The sequence below is a fragment of the Gastrolobium bilobum genome, unplaced genomic scaffold (genome assembly GCF_033153095.1).
Source record: "Gastrolobium bilobum isolate Gb01-03AN ecotype WA unplaced genomic scaffold, APGP_CSIRO_Gbil_v1 utg11931, whole genome shotgun sequence".
In the NCBI taxonomy this organism is placed as follows: Eukaryota; Viridiplantae; Streptophyta; class Magnoliopsida; order Fabales; family Fabaceae; genus Gastrolobium; species Gastrolobium bilobum.
In genome coordinates this window covers 99,902-119,740 of record NW_026896271.1, presented here as the reverse complement: position 1 = coordinate 119,740, position 19,839 = coordinate 99,902, and the positions used below count along the sequence as shown (strand labels likewise).

Genomic DNA, 19,839 nt, shown 5'->3' with positions numbered 1-19,839 from the left:
CTTTCTTTTCTACACTATCATCATGCGAATAATAATGAGTGAGGCGAATTATATAGTAGAATTTATATGAAATTTTATTCAATAATTACAAAAATTTAAAAGAAGAGTGTAACAGACCTGTTTTTAACATTTTTTAATAAACCTTTAAAAATAAAAAATGAAATAATAATTTTATAATTCTGAATAATACATATTAAATGAAAATAGAAACAAATAAAACGCATCTTAAATAATTAACAATTTTAGGAATCAAAATTGATCTTTAAAAAGAAGTAAAAAGAAACGGTAAATATAATTGAGACCAACGTGGCTGAGGGCATGCCCGACTATTACTTTCTTCGTGTTTTGTTGGAATGGACCTCATAAGCACTACTGCACTCATGCCCCCAAGCTCGGTAGAATATATCTCAATTCTCAAATACTAGAAATAAAAATATAAAGATTTATGTTGTTTATTTGAATCGAAAAAGCATATAAATATCACCACGATGACCAAAATCTAGCAAGGATATTAATTGAAGCCTCATCTACTGATTTTTGAGCTCAATTAAGCTAAGTTGATCTTCTTGCCCTTGAATTATACACCTATGGCCATGACTGCATGTGTGGAAGGCTTCTAGTTCTACTGTCCATATAAAATGCAGGTTCTGAAGGTACCTGGAGAGTGAGAGAATCGCTATTAAGCATTAGTGCAACGGCAGCCATTGTTGGTCTGTCAGCTAAATTTTCTTGAACACAGAGTAAACCAATGTGGATGCGTCTCATCATTTCATTTCCCGAACTGTTGTTTAATGATGGATCTACAATATTTGTAGCTGTCCCCTCCCTCCAGTTTCTCCTTACCTGCAAGAATTTGCTCAATCATAGACGATACTATTAATTAAGTCACCGATTCCACTTCAACATTAATGTGTATATAGGAGCATGTAATCTTCTAATCCATACTTTTAATGGCAAAGAAGATATAATAGTGAGAAAAGAAAGACATACAAAGCTCAGTAGATCCTCTACATTCTCCCCATGACGAATTCCACTGTTTTTCTGGTCACTTGCAATCAAGGCTTTTATTAGGAACAAATTCATAGACAAGCAGCCTTTCTCTTCCTTCCAGGCAGAAACCAAGTAGACTAACTAAATTTCGGTGCTGCAGCTTGGCCAATAAAAGCACTTCATTCTTAAATTCAGTATCTCCTTGGCCAGAATCTCTTGACAACCTTTTGACTGCAATCACTTGTCCATTGGAGAGTCTACCCTGAAAGTATATCTCACTCAGGTATGGTAAATAACTAGCTAAGTAACTGGGTATACCATGTTTTGACGAAGAGGTGATGTGTATCTGAATTCAACAGTGTTACTTACCAAGTAAACAGCTCCGAATCCGCACTGTCCGAGTTTATTAGAATCAGAGAAGTCACTTGTGGCAACTCGTATTGTGTCAAAGTCGAATTGCAACGACTCAGCAATTTTAATTTCATTATAATCATCCTCTACTTCTTCAATTTCACATGTGGAACGAATTTGAACTAGTGAGTTTTTCGAATGTGATAAAAGCGCAATATTGTCGTCAGTGCTATCAAAGTAGAACATCAGAAGATAAAATTTGTGAAAACAGAACACAGTAGCTATTGACTTCCCTTTTTCTCTTTGCTTCTTCCAAGTAGTGACTGAGTTACGCATGCTTTGAATTATTGAATATTTTCATACCCTTTCTCTTAATTGATCGTATCTAGTATTATTATTGGAAGGAAATTCTCTAAATTATGACAGATTATATGCCTATGAAGGTCTATCTGCTTTAAATTACTCTAAATTTGTCTTATGCCTCTTTATTTTCATTGTAACAATGAAGGTCTATGTTGAAAATAAAAACTCAGACTAAGACTTACCTGCAACATCTTTCTTTGCCTTCCTCCTCAAATATATGCAGATAAAAAAGAGCAAAACAAAAACAGCAACAACAGTGGGCACAACTATGGCTATGGCAGTTCGTGACATGTTGCCCTTTCCTGCAAAAACCAGAATCCTCAGCTCGGCCAGAGGATTCAAGGATTAAAGATAATAAAATATTAATAAGTCTAACAGCTAATCACAGAGAAAAAGGGCAACATAAGCACCACTCACAGCACTTAAAGCAATTAAGCAAAATGTGACAAGTACCTTGTGAGGAAGTGTTATTGGTGGATGGTGAAGACAGTGGTGTTGGTGGTGGTACATCTGTGTCTGATATTGGCGTAGGTTCGTAGAAGCCGTAGGTTTCATATCTAACACCCTCATTACTTCATAATTGACTCAGTAATATTCTAAAAAACTGCTAACTCTTAACCATCATTCATTCCTAAAAACAAAACTTCTAAACCCATTATATAAAAAACGGACATTTAAAATTTATCCCAACAGGTTTCATATCTAACATTACAACTCGGCCTAACGACTCTACCACCTAGCTGGCCATCGAACAAAGTTGGGAATTCTGAGATAACCTCATCCAAGCAGTCATTGCAGTCTTGCCGTGTTAAGAATAGAATTTGAATTTTAAACTTAGTTTGTAAAGTTGTTTTTTAGTGTTGAGAAAATTAGGGAGTTTGTTCTTTATTTAGTTGTTTTGTATAGGATATTGATCTGATCTTGTTTCTGTTATTGGTGTATTTAAACACCTTCTTTACCTTGTGAACAAAAAATGAAATACACAGTTATTTTGACATGGTATCAAGAGCTAAGTTCTGATCCTTGATTTTTTTTTGAAATACTTTTTCCGGTTGTTTTTTTTACCCCACCTTATTTTTTCTTGAATTATTTTTTCGTTTCTTTTTTCGAAACCCACCTCCCTCCCTTTAACCTTTTCACCCAACACACCCGAACCGTACCAGACCGGGTTCGCTTATTTTTTCCCCAATTCCCACTTTCGTCTTCTCCTTCAAACCCTGGATGGAAACCATCAACACCACCGGAAACAATATGCCCTCCGTTGAACAAAACCCATTGTCCTCTACCACCCCAACGCCTCCACCAAACATCATTATCAACTAAGATCACTCCTCTCTTCCCGTCACCGTTGTTCTTGACGAATCCAATTATCCCCTATGGTCCCAACTCATGGACATGCGAATTGGGGCCCGCGATAAATCCGGCTTTCTCACCGGTGCTAAACCCAGACCCACCTCTGATGATCCTTCCTATGAATCTTGGATCACCGACAACAAACGCGTGAAAAGCTGGTTGATTGAGTCCATGTCCCCTAGCCTCATGCAGAGGTTTATGCTGCTTCTAAGACCTTCTATGATGGCTCTGACGAATCTTACTTGTACGATCTCAACCAACGATCGTTCAACACAAAGCAAAATGGTCGTCCTCTTGCCGTATACTACAACGAACTGTTGGCTATTTTCCAGGAAATTGACCACCGCACCTCCTCTTCCGCGTCGGTTGCTGATCTTCTTCACCAACATTCTGCCCTCTCTCGATTACGGGTACATATTTTTTTGGCTGGCCTTGATTCTGCATTTGACCAAATCAGAGGGGACATTCTTCGAAAAGACCCTAAACTGAACCTTGAATCCGCCTGTGCCTATGTCCGCCGTGACCATCAGCAACGTCACACGATGGACAACCCGAAACCCTCTAATGAAACCTCTGCATATCTCAGTCATCCACCACGCACAGGACTCCCTCCATACCAGAAACCTCGCCGTGATGCTGCTCCATCCCACAAACCTTCTTTTATGTGCTCTCATTATGGGGAATCCGGCCATTCCAAACAGAGGTGTTATGAATTGATTGGATATCCAGACTGGTGGGATTTCACGAAACGCCCACGGAAAAAGCTTCTCGGCAAGGCCCTCACTACTCAAGCTGATACTGAGGAAAAGGCACCTCAAGCACACATCGTTCAAGCTAGCATCCTAGGTAAGTCTTATGCTTTTTCTGCTCATTGTTGGAAATCTTTATGGATAATTGATACTGGGGCTTCCAATCATATGGTTTGGGACTCCTCTCTGTTGCATACAATTGAATCATGTCCTAAGACATATATTTCCACTGCAAATGGAGGTTGTTCTCCTATCACAGGCCAAGGTTGTATCCAATTAACTCCTACTCTGCGTCTTACTTCTGTTCTGCTTGTACCCTCCTTAACTTGTAATCTGTTATCTGTAAATCAACTCATATCTGATTTAAATTGCAAAGTTACCTTTGGACCTACTTCTTGTACATTTCAGGACATTCACCAAAACAGGACGATTGGTTATGGTGTTAAAAATGGAGCTCTTTACTTCCTGGACTGCACACCTGCATTCACTACAACGTCCTCTCATCTCCACCGCTCCTTCTCAGTCTCTGAAGCATCTACGAATATTTGGCTGTGGCACCGTAGATTAGGACATTTATCATTTGCGTATTTGAAAAAGTTGTTTCCTCATTTATTTAAGTCAGTGTCTCTTTCCAGTCTTCAATGTTCTATTTGCAAATTGGCTAAAAGCCACTGTGTTCCTTATCTTCCAAGTATTAATAAAAGTGTCATTCCTTTTCAAGTAGTCCACTCGGATGTTTGGGGGCCTGCAAAGGTTCCCTCTATCTCCAAAGCATTTTACTATGTAACCTTTATTGATGAATGCACACAAATGATCTGGATTTCTCTTTTGAAACATAAAAGTGGTGTATTTTCTGCATTCAAAAATTTTCAAATTATGATTCAAACTCAATTTAACTCTTCTGTTCAAATTCTTCAATCAGACAATGGTACGGAATATCTAAACTCAAAATTTTCCAACTTTCTTACCTCCCATGGCATTAAACACCAGACATCATGTACATATACCCCTCAGCAAAATGGACTTGCTGAGCGAAAAAATAGACAAATTTTAGAGGTTGTACGAGCCTCACTCTTTGACATGGATGTTCCCACACATTTTTGGGGAGAGGCAGTCATATCTGCCGCGTACTTAATCAATCGAACCCCATCAAGTACACTAATTTCCAAACCCCTCTGCAAAAACTTGAATCTTATTTCTCTATACCTCACTCTTCAAATCTTGAACCACGAACATTTGGCTGTACCGTATATGTACATGTTCCTAAACCCCTCCGGAATAAACTTGATCCCTGTGCCTCTAAATGTATTTTTGTTGGATATTCTGATGTGCAAAAAGGATACAGGTGTTATGATCCCACTACCCGCAAATTGCATGTATCTCTCAATGTTTCCTTTCATGAAGGAGAACCATTTTACTCAGGGGGAGATTCCCAGACTTCTTCTCAGGGGGAGTTCCACTATAAATTAGGAGAAGAAGTGTGGACAAAACATTCACAAGCTGGGACTGAAGAGCATATATCTACCACTGATCCAAGTACTAATGGGATTGAATTGAATATATCTAAAGCTGCTCTGAATGTACCTGAATCTGCAGAAAACCCGAATCTGAATGCACCTGAATCTGCAGAAAACTCGAATAGTATAGCTGTTGCAGTGGACAGAGAAGCTACCAATAGTATAGCTGAAACACAAGATTTAACACCTACACCAAGTCCTGCTGAGGTGGCTGTCCTTGACTCTACTTCACTGAACCATAATGAGGTAATCTCTAATCCCCTCTCTTCATCTGTTAACAATATCTCACCCACAAATGAACCACAAATCCGAAAATCACAGAGAACAACCAAAGGTATTCCTCCTAAAGTTTATGAACCTGACCTCTCTACCAAAATTAAATATCCGATTGGAAACTATGTCTCAACAGAAAAACTCTCAAAATCATATGCTTTTGCCACTAATCAGTTGTCTAGTGTAGCTATTCCAACAAATGTGCAGGAAGCACTTGAAAACCCAAGATGGAAGGAAGCTATGAATGTAGAAATGGAGGCTCTTCAAAGAAATTCAACCTGGGAATTGGTTCCACTACCACAAGGAAAACAAACAATCGGGTGCAAGTGGATATTCACATTAAAATTGAAGGCTGGTGGAAGCTTAGATAGATACAAGGCCAGACTTGTAGCCAAAGGATATACCCAACGGTTTGGCATTGATTATTGTTGAGAAATATAGTCCCACATTGGTTGTATGGGCAACTAATGTGAGGTTTATAAGGCCTTGGGCACTCCCACCCTTTGAGCTAGCTTTTGGGGTGGTGACCTCAAGGTTCTTAACATGGTATCAGAGCGTTCGAAATCTCACTGCCTCCCACTTTCTTCGTAGTGGAATTTCCACGTGTAGGTGGGCTTGTATGTTGTCCACCCTTCAAGCCCAGTGGGCTCTCGTGTGAGGGGGCGTGTTGAGAAATATAGTCTCACATTGGTTGTATGGGCAACTAATGTGAGGTTTATAAGGCCTTGGGCACTCCCACCCTTTGAGCTAGCTTTTAGGGTGGTGACCTCAAGGTTCTTAACAATAATCAAGAGACTTTCGCACCAGTTGCAAAACTAAATACAGTCAGAGTCATAATCTCCATTGCAGCCAATAGAAATTGGAGTATAAAACAATATGATGTGAAGAATGCCTTTCTCAACGGTAACCTAGAGGAAGAAGTTTATATGGAGATACCACCAGGAATTGAACAAAGACAAGGAAACCAAGTGTGCAAATTGAAAAAGGCTCTATATGGATTGAAACAATCCCCTAGAGCATGGTTTGGCAGATTCTCCTCGGCTATGAAAAGGTTCAATTATAAACAAAGTAATTCAGACCATACTTTGTTTATAAAACATAAGGGAGGAAAAGTAACCATTTTAATGGTCTATGTAGATGATATGGTTGTTACAGGTGATGATGAATGTGAAATGAAAGCCTTAGAGCAATACTTAGCCACTGAATTCGACATGAAAAACCTAGGGGAATTAAAATATTTCCTAGGCATTGAAGTTGCCAGATCTGACCAAGGAATTGTATTTGTCACAAAGAAAATATGTCCTAGACTTGCTTGCTGAAACTGGGATGTTGGCCTGCAAACCTGTGGAAACTCCAATTGAGATGAACCATACCTTAGGAATTTATCAGGATCGGATTCCAACCGAGACTGATAAATATCAAAGGTTAGTTGGAAAATTAATCTATTTGGCTCATACTAGGCCTGATATCTCATATGCAGTGAGTGTAGTTAGTAGATTCATGCATTCTCCAAGTAAGGATCACATGGATGCAGTACAAAGAATTCTTAGATACTTAAAAGGGACACCTGGAAAGGGGTTGTTGTTCTCAAAAAATGGAGAATCATCAATTGAAGGATATACCGATTCAGATTGGGTTGGAGATAAGACTACAAGACAATCAACATCAGGCTATTTCACATTTGTTGAAGGAAATCTAGGACTTGGAAAAGCAAGAAACAAAAAGTAATAGCCCGTTCAAGTGCAGAAGCAGAATTCAGAGGTATGTCTCAGGGTATCTGTGAATTACTTTGGATTAAAAATATCTTGAAAGATATTGGAATTGAATACAGTGAACCCATGAAGTTATACTGTGACAATAAGGCTGCAATAGAAATAGCTCATAATCCGGTTTAGCATGACAGTACAAAACATGTGAAAGTTGATAGACATTTTATTAAGGAGAAACTTGATCATATGATTATTCAGTTACCTTTCATACGGTCAGAAAATCAAGTTGCAGACATTCTAACAAAAGCTGTCTCAGGGAAGGCATTTGATAAAGCAATTAACAAGTTGGGCATGATAAATATACATGCACCAACTTGAGGATGAGTGTTAAGAATAGAATTTGAATTTTAAACTTAGTTTGTAAAGTTGTTTTTTACTGTTGAGAAAATTAGGGAGTTTGTTCTTTATTTAGTTGTTTTGTATAGAATATTGATCTGATCTTGTTTCTGTTATTGGTGTATTTAAACACCTTCTTTACCTTGTGAACAAAAAATGAAATACACAGTTATTTTGACATGCCGTGACAAATCAGGCGTGCACTGCACAACACCGTATAAATATTGGGAAAATACTTTCTTATGTTGATGGAGAAAGCATTTCTCATGTTACTCATACATCGATATGCGTGTATTGTTTTTTATTTTTATTTTAATTTTTTAATGGTGGGATCTACCTTAAACATGTGTGTAGGAGAATTCCTTTTATCATGTGAAAGGAGAAAAACAAAGCCCATAAATATTTGGTTTGAAAAGTTGCATTTGCCGCAGCATACTTACGACGAGAGTCACCTGATGCAGCTCTGTCTTTTAAATTCCTCATCAAGTTACCGAGCACTTGATTCAACTTATCCACCTCTGTTGCAGTGTATCCGTTCCACAAATTAAAAAAAGGTGAAGTTTCCATGATGCCGAATATTGAGCGGTTCGAGTACCGCAACATGCAAATGTCAAACCACACAATTGCCTCTTTCTGATTCGGACAAAGCTGTGTGAGATTGACTCTGGAATCGTCGAGGCAACTGCGGCACTCATCTGGCCTAACATCTCCTCTACACAGCCCAATGACGTTCACTTTGTTACTGTTTTGACCATATGAGAAATTGTAGAATCCGTAGTCAATTTCTGTGTTGGAAGTGAGAGTGGACAAAAGTGTGTTGAGATTTGTGTGGTAGGTGCTATTGGGTGTGTAGTTCCCTTTGATGTTATCATAGGATTGGGATAGGAAAATTGGGCTGGCACTCGCTTGAGATGTAAAAGTGTGGGTGGTTTTAAAATATGTAAAATTATGTTATTTTAAAAGAGAATAAAAAATAGATAAAAAAGAAGAGAAAGTTGACAAAAAAAAAAAAAATTGTAAATCTCATCTCTTTATAAAAATGAAAGAATATAAACTGTCTCGTTTAAAAGGATAAATATTTTTGTCATGTATGTAACAAGAGATATCCTAAACCTATCATATTTCTTAATTACTTTTAATGATAATTAATATCAAATAAAATAAAATCAACGCATAATTGTTGACTTCAAGACACGCATACCGGAAGATTAAAGAGAGTGCTGGATAGCTACTAGGTAGTCATCATTGGGAGGAAAAAAATCTGAAGAGACGACAAAACCTTCCATTTCCATATGCTTGTTAGTTTTTCATTCCCTTTTTCCCAGCACTTTCCGTGGCGCACAAGAATGCTTAGCTGTTCGTTGACTTGTCAAAAAGAAATGGTGTCCATTCATTCTTCAGGAAACGTTTGGCAGAAAAAAAAAAAATTATCCGAAAATATTGATTTCTAAAATATGATAAAAATATTTAATTTATGATAAAATTTAAAAATTTTAAATTAAAAAAATTTAATTTTCTAAAAATTCTGAAAAATATCGACTACCAAACGCTACCTTAGTGATTGGTGTGTGAAGGTGGAATTTTTTTCAATATTCCTACTGCATCATTGTTAAAATTAGAAAAAACAACACATCTCGTTCTATTTATTTCATCTATCCTTTTGTACTTAATAACATTCGAATCTTATTTTTTTTCCTATTCCCATTTTCTTAAAGGGTATGTGTTTATAACTTTGCATTATAAAAGAAGTATGCTGTATTGCGCAGTGATTTATATTAAATAGATACATAAATCCACATGTTTAATAATTATTTTTCATTAATAACTTAATGTGTAAGTTATTTATTAATTTAAAAGCTTCTACAAAGTTATGTCGAGACCAATTTAAAAAATACGTCAACTCAAATTTCTAGTTACAGTGCTTATATTCCATGTCAACTTTGATAAAAAGCTCCATGGACCCATGGTATTAAACTTCCATGTATCCGAAAAAAAAAAACTTCCAAATCCGTGACAACAGGCAGTGCGCGTTTTACTTTTTCCAAGTCAACTAAAGTCAATGCATTTTGTAGCATCTTTCTCAATCCAAGTTTGAAAGCTTGACTGATGTGTTGCCTCTTTTTCTTTTTCTTTTTTTTTTCAGTAAACACTGATGTGTTCCCACTAATAAGCCAGCAAAACGTTTTGGCAGCCCATATCCATAGGTATCTAAAAGAGCAAAGAGTATCAGCACTCCTACAAATTAACCAAAAAAAAAAAAAAAAAATAGCTGTAAAAAAATCTAAACAGCCCTGAAGTTATAAGAATGGCATAAGCATTCCCAGGCGTTTAAAGGATATAACCTTTTTTAAAAAAAAAAAAAAAAAAAAACTGAGGCATTGTGGTGGTGTTTTTGGTTCATATAGGTTCATAGATGCGGACTTTTTCAAACCTAATGTTAAGTCTGGGTCTAACAACCACTACCTAATTGCTTGCCAACATTATGGAATTTCTCAGAAAGGCCCAACGAAACAATTGCATGCATTTATGCGCAAGAAAAAATAAGGAGAGATTCATAACGTGGGGCTTGGGCACGTTACATACTTATCTTATATTTGTTTCATGGACCAACGCAACGCGATTCTAATGTTTGATATTGAAATTGACAAAGTCAATATTTTAGAAAATTTGCAGTTGATTGAGACCGAAGTGGTACACGACAGCCTGGAATTTTAAGACCTTTGACGTTTTGTTCTTATTGACGTGGACCTTGTAGAAAATTAATATCCAACGCCCAAGTTTCCATATCTACTTTACATTTTATCCCTCAATGCCCCCTACACAGATTATATAATTAATTCAAAGAGATCCATGCTACAAAAAGTTGTATTCATATCATTATCGTATAAGAATGTTCAAATAAAAACGTAAAACGCGAAGTACTTAGTGATAAATAATACTATTCAAGTCCAAAAAAATGGCCCGTGCATTTAATGATGATGACTAAGGTAATTGGATAACGGTATAAAATTACAGAAAATGTCTTATGAGAGTCCTTAATAAGGGAAAATTAGCATGAATGGGCAAGAAAAAATAACTATAAATGAACTGGAATAATCAAAAACCTTAAAAGGAAATACATTTATGAATCCTTTCTACTAGTATAATAATCTTTTAATCTATTTTCAAGCAATATGGAAATTTCTCACACTTGAATTCCAACAATACCCTTGAGGATGAATTTCACACCAAGGAATTTAGCAAAATGATTTGTTGGTGAGTATAATTTAGATTTCCGATGCAAACATTGGTTTTATGTATACTTTTTATATTTGTTTTTTAATTTAATACATAAAAAACGAAAATTTCGTGGAAAACCGGGTAAAAGTATAACAAAAAAAATGTGGAAACATTAACTTTTTTTCTCATTAATTTCCTTAGGGAATATTTGAACAACACCAAAACTGAAAAATCATCTATATAAAAACATTCCGATGATAATGACCCCAAAATTTTAAAAAATTATTGTTTATTTGAAAGAAGTCAAAAGTTCACCATATAATAAACCATTAACCCAGTAAATAATTAATTCAACTCAAAAATTTAAGCTTTTAAATGAAAGTCCATTAATAATTTATATATTTTTCTAACACATCCTCTCACACGAGAGCCCATAAAATATGAATAGTGGATAATGCATATGCTTATTTATCTATGCTAAAAAATTTCACAAAAAAAAAATTGAAGTTGAAGATTGAACCCGTGACATTTAGACTTTATTGATAACTTGTAAATAACCAATTAAACTCAAAAACTTAAAGTTGAAATGATTTTTTACAAAATCGAATATATAATTTATGGCAATTCTTGTCACGAGAGCAGTTAAACAATAGAGTTTAAAACAATGCGTTGTTACCAAATGGTGGTAGCTTAATTGGCGCATGGGATTTAAGCAGGTGGGGTTGAGAGCATGTGTTTGAATCTCCCCGGTATCACCTTTGGGGGGTTTAAAACCTTAATCCTTAACCCGCCCCGAATCGGATTAGTTGCGAAGCAATGAACTGATTGGAATATTAAAAAAAAAAAACAATGCGTTGTTCAGGTTTTCCAGATTAATTAGATCTAAGAAAGTTGTTTCCCGTGAACAGATGGTATGGTAGTTTTGATCCTGTTTGTTTAAATTTTACAGAACAAATGCAACGGGAAACCAGATTTTGAACACCAATAAAGAAATGCATAGTGTAGAGAAAGAGCACCAAGCAGTGCTAATAGCCATAACATACACTCTTAAGACCAACTGATGGTCATTATAGGTTTCGGTCTCAGTTTAAACAAAGAGAATTTATGGCCTATTTAGAGAAGACAATTCGCCCGAACAAATTACTCGAGTTCCAAGACATTGTATTTTGGTTGAAACATTGATGATAAATAAATCTCGTCACAGTGACCAAAATCTAGCGAGGGTATGGCTCAGTAATTGAAGCCTCATTAACCGATTCTTGAGCTGATTCATTTGCAGATTCAGTTGATATTGTTGCCCTTGAATTATACTCCCATGATTGCACGTGTGGAAGGCTTCCAGTTCTACTGTCCATATAAAATGCAGGCTCGGAAGGTACCTGGAGAGTCTGAGAATAGCTATTAAGCATGAGTGTAACGGCAGCCATGGTTGGTCTGTTAGCTAAATTTTCTTGAACACAGAGTAAACCAATGTGGATGCATCTCATCATCTCATTTCGCGAACTGTTGTTTAATGTTGGATCTACTATATTTGTAGCTGTCCCCTCCCTCCAGTTTCTCCATGCCTGCAAGAATTTTATCAATTGCACATACCATTAGGTAACGGATTCCACTTCGACATTAATATTTAGGAGCACGTTATTTTCTAAACCATACTTTTAATGGCATGGAAGATATATAGTAGTCAGAAAAGGAATGCTTACAAAGCTCAGTAGATCCTCTACACTCTCCCCATGATGAATGCTGCTGTTTTTCTGGCCACTAACAATCTCAAGAACCAGTACACCAAAACTAAAGACATCTGATTTCACTGAAAACTGTCCATGCATTGCATACTCTGGTGCCATATATCCACTACATAACAATATGGACAAGCTTAATTAGTCATAAATAGCATGAGTCTTTTTCACTCTGTTTCAGTTGGTAAGGCCAATGACATTAATAACAAATCTTTAATTTTGATTTGCTATCATCATCGTGCGTGACTCTTACAACATCTTTTTAAAATGTCAAAATCTTCGAATAACATATCAATACCTAAAAGAGTAAAATGTTAAACTTTTATAACATGTTCTCGCATATTGTAATACTTACTAGGTTCCAACGATTGTATTTGTATTTCCTCCTGTTTGATCCACAACAAAAAGTCTTGCCAAGCCAAAATCTGATATCTTAGAATTCATCTCTCCATCTAAGAGAATGTTGCTCGCTTTGAGATCTCGATGTATAATACGCAGTTGTGAATCCTGATGAAGGTAAAGAAGACCTCTAGCAATACCTCCAATGATTTTGTAGCGCCTTTCCCAATCCAATTGTGCTTTCTTGGTTGGATCTACATATGCACCGAAGCCATATGAATTTGAAAGCTATATTAATTAGTAGTTAGTCTTTGTAATTATGCATATATTCAAACCTACCAAATATGAAGTAATCAAGGCTTTTATTCGGAACAAATTCATAGATGAGTAGCCTTTCTCTTCCTTCCAGACAGAAACCAAGTAGTCTAACTAAATTTCGGTGCTGAAGCTTGGCCAATAAAAGCACTTCATTCTTAAATTCCGTATCTCCTTGGCCAGAATCTCTTGACAACCTTTTGACTGCAATCACTTGTCCATTAGAGAGCCTACCCTGAAAATATATCACAGTCAGGTACAGAAAATTCTTTCTAGGCCAAGTTAACTCGGTATACCATGTTTTGATGAAGAGGTGAAATTTATCAGAATGAAATGGTGTTATCTTACCCTGTAAACAGCTCCAAATCCACCTTGTCCGAGTTTATTAGCATCTGAGAAGTCATCTGTAGCAACTCGTATGGTATCAAAGTTGAATTGCAATGACTCATTGGTTATAATTTCATCATCATCAACTTCAGCTTCACATGGGGAACGGGTTAAACAAGTGAGTTTTTCAATGCGATAAGTGCAGCCGAAATAGGACAAGAGATATAATTTGTTAATGTGAAACCAGAAAGAAATTATTATTGATTTCCCCAGTTCTCCTTCCATATTCCTAGGAGTGGTTGAGTACTGCATGCTTTGAACCATTAATTATATTATTTTTTTCTGCGAAATGAATGAACGTATCTTGCATTATTTAATAGAAGGAATCCTGTAAGGTTTGTCAGAAAAAGTTCAGTTATGATAAATAATACACTCCCGTCCCTTTAAATTGTGACACTACTGTTTATAATAAGTGACGGTAATTCCAAGCTTAGAGAGAGTTTCAGACTTACTTTCAAAATATTTCCTTGGCTTCTTCGCTCTTAAATAGATGCAGATGAAACAGAGCACCAAAACAACAACAGCAACAACCGGCACTGCTATGACGATGGCAGTTTGTGATGTGTTGCTCTTTCCTGCACAAATCAGTATCCTCGGACAGACGGTCCATGGATTAATATTAGTAAAATATCAGTAATTTCAAGAGCTAAGTATTGTCGACCCTATAAACTATTAACACCGCATGAAATGGTTGCTTTACAGTCTCACATATCAATGATAACTAAGCCCAACATGAAAATTACCTTGTGAGGACGGTAATGGCAGCGGTGTCAGTGTCGGTGGCGGTATACTTGGGTCTAATCTTGACGTGGGATCGTAAAAGCGGTAGCTTTCGTATCTAATATTACAACTGGGGCCAACAACTCTACCACCTCTTCTGTTATTGCAACAACTTGGGATTTGCGAGATAGCCCCATCCAAGCAGTCATTACAGCCTTGCCATGACAAATCAGGCGTGCACTGCACAAGACCATATATGCTTTGAAAATTTGGACCAGTTACATTATCCGTAGCATACTTACCACGAGAGTCACCTAATGCAGCTGCGCCTTTTAGATTCCTCATCAAGTTAAACAGCACTTGCTTGAACTGATCCACATCCGTTGCATTGTTTATGTTCCACATATAAATAGCTGGTAAAGTTTCCATGATGCCAAATATTGAGCGGTTCGAGTAGCGCAACATGCACATGTCAAACCACACAATTGCCTCTTTCTGGTTCGGACAAATCTGTGTGAGATTGCCTCTGGAATCGTTGAGGCAGCTGCGGCATGCATCTGGCTTAACATCTCCTCTGCACAGTCCAATGGCGTTTACTTTGTCAGTGTTTTGGCCATATGAGAAATTGTAGAAACCATAGTCGATTTCTGTGTTGGCAGTGAGATTGGCTAGAAGGGTGTTGAGGTTGGTCTGATATGTGCTATTGGCTGTGTAATTGCCTTTATCATTGAAGCACCAGTGATTTGGCTGGGCGCTGGTTTGAGATATGATCATGACAAGGAGACAACAAAGAAAGGAAAACAACCTCCAAGAAACTGTTGCCATTATGATTAATGTCCTATCGCTAATCACATCAACAAACAGAAGATTGAAGCTTTAGTTGACAAGAGGGCGGTGTTGTCACTTTTATAGCCAAAAGCTTATTTGAAATCAACTCCTTACTATTCAATTCATACTATTCAATTCATGTAATTCATACTATACAATAATAAAATTTGTTTCCATTTTTTTTGTTAGTTTAATTTATATTTCCATTTAATTTTTTTATTATATATACTTTTAAAAATTTAATAATCGAATTTTAATTAGTTAATGTTTTAATATTATAATCTAATAATATTTTAATAATATCATAAATAAGAATTCTTCTAATGATGCCATGTTGGTAATACATCTAAGTGGTGTTTGGTAGAGAGTTTTAATAGATATACCCAGACAACTTTTTTTAGGTTTTGAATTTGAACACGTTTGGTACATGGGTTAAAAAAATTTAACTAGGGAAGTGATTTGCCCATCCTTTCCTATTTGTATTGAAAAATCATATCTTTCTCTGTTTCAGAAAACCATTTGCATGGTGGTATTTTCCACTTAGCCAGGCAACGAAAAAATGAGATCGAATCTGTGGACGAGAATGACCTTCACCCTTATCCCCACCAAAACCATTGTTCTCTTCCCCTTTCTTCTTCGTATACTTCTTTTGTTCTTTCGTCAACTCCCGTTGCAACCCTTCTTTCTTCCCAGCCCAAGGGCTCTTCTTATTCTTCACTAACCACGCCTCTGAATGAGGGTTTTCAATCTCACCACTATTCTCGTTATCACCATGGTTATCATTCTCTCCCTTATGTCGTCCATCTGTGGAGCGCCGGAATGCCCTGGGAGGAGGCGGGGTGGGTTACTGTTATTTACGTTTGCAGCAGATTGAAAACAAACGACTATTTTAGGTTACTGTTATTTTTTAATTTCATATTCAAACAGGGATATTTTCGTAATTGTCACTTATTTCTCATCTATATTTTACCTCAAACCAAACATAAACTTTATAAATCTTATCTAATTTTCCTGGTAAATTTTTTTTCCAACCAAACAACTTTTTTTACATTTTCCTACCAAACTCACTTTCCAACCATTTTCCTATCAATTACATTTCTCTAGTATTCAAAAAATTTCTCCTCAACCAAACGTCCCCCTAACCAGAATATGAAAATGTTTATACATTTTTACATTACAAATGATTTAAAAATCCGACCGATTTTATTGTACATTGGCAGATCCCAGACTTTTAATTCTAGTGGCCTAGGATATAAAGGGTGCGTTAGAATTGGCTTCTTAAGAAAGTCATTTTTATCACTTTCTTGTTTTAAAAGTACTTTCTATAAAAGTTATAGCTATTTAGATTTTTTAAAAAAATTTGATTTTTGAAAAAAATATTTGACTTTTGACTTCTACTTTTTTTAAAAGTTAAAATTTTTAGCTTTCGAAAAAAATAAATTTTTAACTTTTTTTATGACTTATGTTTTTTTTTTTAAATACTGCATCCAAATAAATTTTTTTCGAGAAGTGTTTTTTTTTTCTTAAAAAAAAGCAACTTTTTTTCTTCTTCATCTACCCTTCATTCTCCTCTTCTTCTTCTTTTTAGAAAATTTGGTAGGATATAACCCCTATCAAATTGCCATTTTCTTCTATTTTATTTTTTTTGCGAAAAAAATAAAAGAGACAAAACGGAAGAGAGAAATAGATAGAAAAAATTAAAGATGTAAGATCCATTATTGTGGGTTGATTTATTGTATTTAGGATCTTTGATTTAAATACAATCTAACTAAGAAAAAAATTAGTAAAAAAATAAAAAAAACAGGTAAATATAACTTGCCTGTTTAAAAATATATACTAGCATTTAAATTTAAAATAAGTCAGTTATAATAATGAAAAACTTCTTGCATTTTACCAAGTCAACTTTAAAAACTTTCAAAGTAGGGGCGGATTGTGGATTTCAAATGCTTTATCAATGTACCTCCACATCCTTGCTTAAGGACAAGTTGACTGGGACCAATGTGAGTGAAGAGCGAAGAAAATCAGTACAAAAACTGGGAAAAAAAGTAAAAAGTCGAGGTAACAATTTGTTTATATAAATTTTATTTGTAATTTTGTTTGTCTCTTTATTATATAAATTTTATCAAAATATCTTTTATTAAATTTTTTTAACCCTAAAAATAACATAATTTTGAATTATAAAAAATAATTTTATCTTGAATAACCAGAGAAATGATAAAATCTAATAAATAACATGAGATAACCTAAATCTCCTATATTTCTTTGTTAATTTTAAAGATAATTAATATCAAATAAAATAAAATCAACGCATAATTGTTGACTTCAAGGCACGCAAAACACGGAAGATTTAAAGAGTGCTGGATAGCTAGTCATCATTGGGAGGGAAAAGATATGAATTCGGTGGTGTTTGGATGAAGATTTTTTAAAATTTAACTATGCAAATCAAATTCACAAAATAAGAAAGCAATCTTTGGTATACAGTTTTACAAAATTTTCGTGTATTATATTTGCATAACATTCCTTATTTGTTCATAGAAAGCAAGCAAAAGTTACTATTTGTAAAGATAATTTCAAGATAGTATTTTATATTTAGTTAGCTAAATGACAAAAGAGCAATCCACTAGTAGAGTTAAATACAATGTTATTAAAATCGGCCCGGTCATTGACTTGGTCGAGGTACTGGGTTACTGGATTACTGGTTCAACTAGTGGGTCATTGGTTCAATCGCATGACCCGGTAATTATATATAATTTTATAATTTATATTAAAAAATTATAAACATACTCAAATATCTAAAAAAATGATTAAAATCTCAAATATTTTAATATAAAAAATAATAAATCACATATTATTATCCAATAAAAGATCAAACAAAAATATAATGATCATGATACGGGGCTTTAGGTTCAGAAAATGACATCCCTAACTATAAATCCAATCAAATTTTTTTGCATAGTGCATAATTGAGATAATATTAGTACTGTAAACACATAACTTATGTAAGTTAATAAGAAAAAAAATATTCAATTATGTCCATTGTGATTTTTTTTTTTGAAAAAAAATTGGATTTTTTTTTGTGACCGGGTCGGGTCACCGGTTTTCATGAAAACCGGCCGAGTCAGACCGGGTCACACAGGTTATAATGCATGGCTGGTCCATTGCTTCAACCGGACCGGTTATATGACCGGTTTACCGGTTCCCGGGTCGACCCGGCCGGGTCGGTCCAGATTTAATAACACTGCTTAAATATCTCTCATCTAAAGTGTCAAGGTTTCACATTCTTTATGGAGTTATATTTGTAATTTTATACCATTTACTCATCAATATTTTATTCTCAACCAAACATAGGTTTCAAAAACTTTAATCAATTTACCTGATAATATTTGGCTCAACCAAACAATATATTTTTTTAACTTTCCTATTTAATTCACTTTTTCTGTAGATTCTTGATAATTATATTTTCTGAGTGAACTAAAATTTTCACTTGAACCAACACCCCCCTCAACACACGAGAGAGACCTTCATTTTCCATATGCTTGTTGTTTTTTCATTCCCTTTTTTCCAACACTTTCTGTGGCGTACAAGATTGCTTAGCTGTTCGTTGACTTGTCAAAAAGAACCGGTATCCATGACCATTCCTTTGTGTTTGCCGTGTGAAAGTCGAAAATATTTTCAATATTCTCACTGCATCATTGTGAAAATAAAAAAAATAAAATTAAAATCTCATTTTACTTATTTCATCCATCCTTCTATACTTAATAACATTATAATCTTATTTTTTTCTATTCCTATTTTCTTAAAAAGTTTGTGTTCATAACTTCACATTATAAAAAAAGTGTGCTAAATTGCGCAGTGATCTTTAGGTGTGGCAGTGGAATTCTTGGACATACATTTCACAAGTTGGATAGGAGAAGTCAATAAATTTTTAATAAATAGTTACACAAATCTACATGTTTAATAATTATTTTACATTAATAATATAATGAGTAAGTTATTTATTAGTTGGGAAAACTTCATTTTCACCCATTGTGATTTTGTGATTTATCATTTGACACTTTGTGATTTTAAACTTATCGCTTAGACCCATTGTGCTTAAATAATTTTTCATTTAACCCCTCGTGGTTTCAAACTTTCACTTAAACACCTTGTAGTTAGAAAAAATTTCACTTAAATCCCTTGTGATTACAAATATAAAAATTTTAAAAAATAAATATTTAAAATAAATATTCTGTCTCTTTTTTTATATCATCACCTAATGCATTTAAGGTTTAAAAAATTCACTTATTTTTCTCAAGAAAATAAATTCAAATCAAATATTACTTTATTTTATTTATTTTTTACCCGTTATAAAATTACCTAAAGAAAATAAATATCTTATTTTGATAATATATATTTAATTTATCTTAAATAATATTTTTTAATTTCAAATATATTTTAAAAAAATTAAGATAATTTATAAATTAATTTCATAATAAATAACTTGAACTATTTTTTAAACCGTAAATGCATTTACTACATGAGGATATAAAATAAATGAGAAAAAAATTATTTTTTAAAATATTTATTTTTTAAATCACAAGATTTTTAAGTG

At 34.7% G+C, this 19,839-nt stretch overlaps 2 protein-coding genes across 7 annotated transcripts; both read right to left on the bottom strand.

Annotated features, from left to right (window-relative positions):
• Window positions 1–231: 231 nt before the first annotated feature.
• On the bottom strand, window positions 232–8,987 carry LOC133298547 (cysteine-rich receptor-like protein kinase 29). The gene is made up of 11 exons (XM_061497857.1): window positions 8,981–8,987; window positions 8,109–8,558; window positions 7,885–7,924; window positions 7,000–7,004; window positions 2,412–2,503; window positions 2,158–2,269; window positions 1,887–2,006; window positions 1,360–1,688; window positions 1,054–1,252; window positions 890–897; window positions 232–843 (listed from the first exon to the last, which is right to left on the bottom strand). Exons 1-11 carry the CDS (start codon window positions 8,985–8,987, stop codon window positions 586–588), a joined length of 1,620 nt encoding a protein of 539 aa, XP_061353841.1. The 3' UTR covers window positions 232–585.
• Window positions 8,988–11,886: 2,899 nt separating this feature from the next.
• Window positions 11,887–15,283, bottom strand: LOC133298541 (cysteine-rich receptor-like protein kinase 44). Of its 6 annotated transcripts, XM_061497849.1 has the most exons (8): window positions 14,441–15,283; window positions 14,149–14,257; window positions 14,074–14,081; window positions 13,662–13,792; window positions 13,338–13,548; window positions 13,015–13,252; window positions 12,624–12,774; window positions 11,887–12,485 (listed from the first exon to the last, which is right to left on the bottom strand). In XM_061497849.1, exons 1-8 carry the CDS (start codon window positions 15,243–15,245, stop codon window positions 12,135–12,137), a joined length of 2,004 nt encoding a protein of 667 aa, XP_061353833.1. In that variant the 5' UTR covers window positions 15,246–15,283; the 3' UTR covers window positions 11,887–12,134. The 6 variants fall into 6 exon arrangements, with proteins under 6 accessions (XP_061353833.1, XP_061353832.1, XP_061353829.1 ...); XM_061497848.1 differs by lacking the exon at window positions 14,074–14,081 and having other exon boundaries at window positions 13,662–13,759; window positions 14,153–14,275; window positions 14,423–15,283; XM_061497845.1 differs by lacking the exon at window positions 14,074–14,081 and having other exon boundaries at window positions 14,153–14,268; window positions 14,428–15,283.
• Between the last annotated feature and the right edge of the window lie 4,556 nt (window positions 15,284–19,839).

Coding starts and splice junctions, on each gene's coding strand:
- LOC133298547 (XM_061497857.1), bottom strand. Junction 2,007..2,157: donor CAATAACACTTCCTCACAAG/GTACTTGTCACA, acceptor TGGTTTTTGCAG/GAAAGGGCAACATGTCACGA. Junction 1,253..1,359: donor GATTCGGAGCTGTTTACTTG/GTAAGTAACACT, acceptor ATATACTTTCAG/GGTAGACTCTCCAATGGACA.
- LOC133298541 (XM_061497845.1), bottom strand. CDS start 15,245: ATGGCAACAGTTTCTTGGAGGTTGTTTTCCTTTCTTTGTTGTCTCCTT. Junction 14,269..14,427: donor CAAGGTAATTTTCATGTTGG/GCTTAGTTATCA, acceptor TGCAGGAAAGAG/CAACACATCACAAACTGCCA. Junction 12,486..12,623: donor TAGAGGATCTACTGAGCTTT/GTAAGCATTCCT, acceptor AAATTCTTGCAG/GCATGGAGAAACTGGAGGGA.